Source organism: Chelmon rostratus, chromosome 4 (genome assembly GCF_017976325.1).
Source record: "Chelmon rostratus isolate fCheRos1 chromosome 4, fCheRos1.pri, whole genome shotgun sequence".
NCBI classification, from domain to species: domain Eukaryota; kingdom Metazoa; phylum Chordata; class Actinopteri; order Chaetodontiformes; family Chaetodontidae; genus Chelmon; species Chelmon rostratus.
In genome coordinates this window covers 30250015-30256223 of record NC_055661.1, presented here as the reverse complement: position 1 = coordinate 30256223, position 6209 = coordinate 30250015, and the positions used below count along the sequence as shown (strand labels likewise).

Sequence of the window (6209 nt, the reverse complement as noted above, 5' to 3'; positions counted from 1 at the left end):
TAGTGACACCCGGAAACACCTTGGCAACGCCCTAGCAACCATCCTAAACACCGTAACAGCCAGCTGTAATACACCACATACACTCACGGCCCCCTGCAACTACTTTTGACTTAGCATCACCATGGCAACTGACTCTTTAGGTTTGTTTTAATTGCAAACTTGTCCACAAAGTCCACAAAGATGTTCTTCTTGTACTGTATGGAATTATTATCATCGTGTGCACAAGATGAACACGTTCAGGTGTCAGATCACACAAACAAGATTAAAAAATATCATCTGTGCATGATAACACAGGAGTTATTACAGATCTGTCACGTCTTCAAAGTTTCAGGAGGTTTGAGGGATCACATCAGTGAGTCTCTCCGTGTGTGTGTGTGTGTGTGTGTGTGCTTGCTTTTACATGTCACCCGAAAGTGGTAATTATCTGTGGGATTATGATCACATCGTCATATAAATGTGTTAAATAATAGATGCATTTACAAAGTGGCAAAATATCAGTAAATGATTCCAAAAAGAATCGAGAATTCGTAAAACATCACGAAAAATAGTAAAATAAGCGAAATATTTATAATTTCAGTAAAATATCAGACATAAGTGACAAAAATGTGAGTAAAATAAATGAAAAACATTATTAAAATATCCGAAAATTATTCATAAAATCTCCCAAAATATTAATAAAATGTCAGACATAAATCATTTTGTTATCGGAATCAATGTCAGTAAAGTAGCTGAAAAACGTGAATAACTGATCCAGAAAAGGTTTTGAGCAGTGATGAAGAGTCATGTCGGTCCTTCTGTCAGCTGACACACCAACACTGTGCAGACTTCTTCATCCTGCTCAATCACTGCAGCGCAGACTCCACAGCGCCCCCATGCGGACAAGAGCTCCGCTGACAGGTTAGAGACCAGTTCAACTCGGGTTTCTCCTCCAGTTTCCACTCTGCTGATAAAAGAAGTATTTTTATAAAAACAGTTAATCTCCATTAAATAGCATTAAATTCCTTTAAAATAAACCTTCACTGATAGTATTTCCTGATTACTTTGAGCCAGCAGCGATGGATTTACTATCCGTGAGTGATGTCACCTGTCCAGATGTGAGCGTGCTCAGTGCTCAGCGGTTAAAAAGCTTCAGGCTGGAGGCAGGTAGACAGATGCTACTGTTGAACACACCCAGGATTAAAGCTGACAGTTAAATCATCAGGAAGGAGGAAACAGAACCAGAGAGATCAGCCAGAGTCTCTACTGGAAAGGAGACATCAGAACCGGTAAAGCTGTCCAGGTGTTCCCCCAGATGCCTGAATCCAGCTGTGACCTGTCACAGAGGGAAGAACTACTGAGCCTGAAGTCCTCAAACACAGCACCACCTCTGGAGAAACCTCTGAGCAACATTTCATATTGTTTTTATTCGCTGAACTTTACACTTTGTGTAGATTGTATTTCTCAGCTCAAAGTGATTCAAAGCCTTCGTCACAGTTTATTTATCTGTTCTGTTGGTAAAATGTACAGTAATGATCTCATAAATGAACCACCATGTGTTTGCTTTAACGGCCTGCAGGTTGTTCCACACGCTAAATTAAAAACAGCAGACACGATACATTATTTTGCCCTCAGGTTTTGCCTCTCAGGCAACACAGAGGCCCCCGCCACACTGATGAAACTTGCTGGGTGAATGTCTGCAGACATGACCAAGGGTTGAAAAAATGACTCTCTCTTTAAAAAGATAATAGAAATAAAGTGGAGGCAGAAAAAAACAGCGTTTGTGAGCCCCTGAAATATGAAAAAGTAACAAAAAAACAGCTTCTACAGCTCTCCTGATAAGAGAGGAAGCTTTCAACTGTTTTCAAAGCATGAATCCATTAATGTATCAGTTACACTCAGAACTGTAATGTACAAATGTACACGAACCAAACAGAATAAAAATGTTTTATTTTTCTGAATTAATTTAGGCCAAAATGGGAAAATTATGATGAGTATTTTCAGATGAGATGTGGCCTGTCTGGGCTCCCTGAGCCCTTCGTCCGGTCTTGCAGGTGTTTGGAGGTCTCTGTTGCTGATTGGTTGAAGTCCTACAAAACAAACTGAGGGAGGATTTTCTCCCAACTCCCTCTGACGTCAGCAGAAGGTGGACGTGAACTTCCTAGTTTGGGATTTAGTTTCCATCAACAAAGCCAGAAAACTCCGGTTCCGCTTCGGTTCCGGTTATAAAGTCCAACTCTTCCGCCATCGTTTCCCTTTTTTCTTTCATGTCGAGTGTTTGTAGATGTTAACATGACTTTTCACACAGTTCTGTCGGTGGTTCTTCTTCCCATATGCTGGCTGCTGGTGTCCGTGGCGGAGGATGCGACCAACCCCGCCGGCAGCACCGCGACAGCCAGACCCGCAGTGACGAACTCCAGCGGGGTAAACTCCACGCACGGCGGCGGGAAGAGTCCCGGAGGACCGTCCAACGGCCTCAGCGTGGACAGCTCGATGATCCAGAGGGCCCTGTACGTCCTGATCGGCATCACCATGATCGGAGTTCTTTACTTCCTGATCCGAGCCGTGCGGTGAGACCAGCCGTCAGACACGAGCTGCGTGGGGTCAGACTTCACGCCAAACTCCAAATCAGCCAATTACTACATATACACACGTATATATCGATTTATACTTCAACTAAATACACTATCTGCCTTTTACTTATTTTTAATACAAGTCTGTGTTCATTTCAATGTGAGAAAGCATTCAGACATGAACTGGAGAGATCACAGTATGAAGATGTGTTGACCCTAACCTTAAAAAGCTATTGTTGTTTTTTTGGCACACTTTGGATAAGTGAGTATAAAACTACAGAAGGATGTTCGTGTATCCCATACATTATTAGATTAAACAAAAGAAAGTATAGATTAGTTGAAGTCACACCAAACCTCATTCATAAATTAACCAATTTAACACTTCCACTAGTATCAGCAGATGAATGTCTGTGCTAAAAGCAGATTAATGGACTGATGTACAATGTCAATGGCTACTCTTCAATTCGGCATACATCTCATACATCAAACAGAATTTCTTTTGAAATGGTTCAACTACTGAAGCTCACAAATGCTGTGTAGCAGTTTCACAGTGTTGGTCTACCTCTGCATCCAAGCTGTGCCATGAGAATAACTATAATCTAACTTTATCTAACAGCACAGCTGCCTCATTTGGAACGTTATCATGTCAAACAGGATTCATAAATTCAAGAAATTGATGAATGATAAATTGTACAGGGAAACATGATCAGAATACAATGCAAAGCAATGGCTGTTTCATTTCCCTGCGCGATACGTGTGTATGATCTATATTTTTGTTCAGAATGGGAAGATTATTACAAAAAATGTAAGATTGGATGTTAGCTGAACTGAAGAGAGTCTCCTCCATCTTTAGAAGAACACATTCATCACACTTTACTGACCATGTACAGTTAGGATAGAAGAAGCATTAATCACCCATTTGTGAGTGGAGTTTGGTGTGACATCTGTCCCCATACAGGTGAATGGCAGGATGTAGACACAATACTACAGAAGAATATTTGTAAAACTTAGTAAAGTAAATTTAAGAACATTTTGAAAATCTGTTTGATTAACTGAGGTCAGTCAATTCATGAATCCAACAGTTTAATGTTTCCTCTCACACCAGCTGAGGCATGTCTGCTCCGAAACGTTTTTCATTTCACCAGCTTCAATTTGTCACCTATTCACTCAAACCATCCCAGAATCTTTAGTTTCTCATTTTAACCACTCAGAAATCTTTGTTTAGTGTTTATACAGTACGAGATACGAGTATGTATCCCAACAGCAGCCTTTCTCCTGCATGTGGACAGATATCATCTAATCTCCTGCTAGCAGTGCTGCACACTGTGAAATGTGGATCACGTGTTTCCTGAAGCTGTTGGGTTCAGTCTTCACTCGTTGTTCTGAAACATCTGCTAACAGTTATTATTGTTATTAATGTAACCCCTCAGCTGTTTATATGTTCAGTTCTACCAGTTTATCACCGACGATGCAAACACGAACGAGCATCAGAAAAGCTGTCGTCCCGCTGAATGTGGGGGCCAAATCTCACAGTTTAAGACTTTGTCTCCTGTCAGCAGCTCTCGGTCTGTCAGACATGATTCAGGGTTTTTTTAAACCGTTGGAGCCTTTCTTGGGTTCAGTCTGCATCTGATCCAGCAAACAGAACGGCCTGTAATTAAATTCCCTCCAACCAATAACTATAGAACCAGAACAGAGCTGATCTACAGCTCACGACGTGACTTCTGCCTGCGTCTGTGTCACAGCTCGTTAACCGTCTGCTGTTTCGCCCCGTCGACAGGCTGAAGAGGCCCGGCCAGAGGAAGAAGTACGGCCTGCTGTCAAACTACGACGACTCTGTGGAGATGGAGGCGGTGGAGAGCGACGAGGACGACACGCTGTATGAAGCTCGGAGCCTCCGCAGGTCAGAGGTCAACAGAAAACAGCAACACATTCGAGAACATGCTTCAGTTCCAGTGAGTGACGGGGACTGTGTTCTGAGAGAAAACAGACCTGCTAACCGGGACACATGAACCTGGTGCTGGGTGACAGAGGCCTCACAAGACAAAAGAACAAGTCAGCAAAGAAGAAGAAAATAACATTTGTGTGTATTTGTTAGCCTTTATTTACCTCAGCCGCAGAAGGAACCGTGCCCTTTATTTGAAACAGGCTAGTATTAGAAGCAGGCCTTTATTTCTACTTCCTGTTACCCTGTTAACGTTACTGCTCTGCACGGTGCCAGCTCATCCACCCGTGTTCTTACCCCCGGCCTCTGTTAGAGACCCAGCTTTTATTTGACTACTTGATTGGAGGAAATGCAGTTCTTCCTGTTTCGAACCGCCAAATTAATTGAGATGTCGTTTCAAAACTCACAGCATGATTATCTCCACAGTAAAATGAAGACGGAGAATAACAGGAGGGACGAAATCCTTTAGATAACTTCAGGGAAAGTTTAAAATGAGCTGAGTCGTATTAGTCATTCATTACTTTAAAATAATGGTCTGAATGGAGATGGTGCTCGATCAGACCCTCACTGGTGCCTCCTGTGAAGCTGCCAAAGCCTTTTATTTGGTTTTCTGGCTCAGACCAGGAAATCAATAAAACTGGCCGATGATTTAAAATGATCAGCAGGGGTGTGAGGTTAAAAAAACACTTGAATGTTCCTTTAACTGACCCCCAGTTTACTGAACTCTGATGGAACTATTGATCCGATCAGTGTTATCTGTCTCTGTGTTCAGATGAGTCTGGTCGGAGTCGTCGTCTGCAGCGTCTTCGGACGAGGAATCCGTTTACCGTCAGTGTGGACGTCAGCTGATATTGATTATGGATCGGAGAGAGAGGACTGACCAGTGACGGCTGCAGGAAGAAAAAATTGACCAATCAGGTATTGAAGATGAGGCCAAAGCTGCTCCAGGGACCTGAGCAGGACAATCATTTCTTTTTAAGGTGGTTTTGGATTAATCGCTGTTGTAAAGGTGGATCTTTGTGGAGAATCATGAGGCCAAACTTTCCTCCTCTTTTCATCATTGTTATCATTATTACTATTATTATTCTTATCATTTCAAAGAGTCGCTTTCTAAGAATGTTCTTTTCCACGTTGTCTCTCCTCCAACTGGGTGCTTGAACTACTGCAAACTGACTCCAGACCAGCTGGTTCAGCAGGGATCAGTCTGATCTGGGATCTGGACTGAAGCACGACACGTAGCCAAATCTGTCACGTTGAAATAAACCAGACCGTGTTCTGTGTGCGGTCCACAGACACGGAGGGGGCGGAGGGTGGATGAATCCGGCTCCGGTCGGACCAGGATGTGGCTGAATATTGATCCAGACTGTATTTATTCTGTGAAGCTTCGTGTTTCGTTGAGCTCTGCTCTCGGCAGGAGACATCTTGTCTTTTTTCACCTTCAGTTCACAGATTAAAAGACTCTTCACTGACGTTCACTTATCGTTTGAATTATTGACACTCACACAGGTGAGACACCTGGAACCGCCCACCACTCAGTCAGCACTGACAACAGGAAGTCCAGCTGCCCTTCATTCAACAGTATACATTTACTGAGTCTGCAGCCCACTGATGAAAGTACAGCAGTATTTATCTGCAGTACTATGAGCTGGGTTTCAGCCTCAGTCAGTTACTGCAAACAAAACGAACCTGCAGCAGCTTCACATTCAAGATTCAGG

The 6209-nt window shown here is 42.8% G+C and overlaps 1 protein-coding gene across 1 annotated transcript; it reads left to right on the top strand.

Annotated features, from left to right (window-relative positions):
* Window positions 1-2114: 2114 nt before the first annotated feature.
* Window positions 2115-5963, top strand: fam174c (family with sequence similarity 174 member C). The gene is made up of 3 exons (XM_041935816.1): window positions 2115-2546; window positions 4330-4452; window positions 5267-5963. The coding sequence occupies exons 1-3, from the start codon at window positions 2269-2271 to the stop codon at window positions 5268-5270; spliced, it is 405 nt and encodes a 134-aa protein (XP_041791750.1). The 5' UTR covers window positions 2115-2268; the 3' UTR covers window positions 5271-5963.
* The last annotated feature ends 246 nt before the right edge of the window (window positions 5964-6209 follow it).

Excerpts from the sequence above, each read along its gene's own strand:
- fam174c (XM_041935816.1), top strand. The coding sequence starts at position 2,269 with ATGACTTTTCACACAGTTCTGTCGGTGGTTCTTCTTCCCATATGCTGG. Across the intron at positions 2,547-4,329 it reads TTCCTGATCCGAGCCGTGCG|GCTGAAGAGGCCCGGCCAGA; the intron begins GTGAGACCAGCC and ends CCCCGTCGACAG.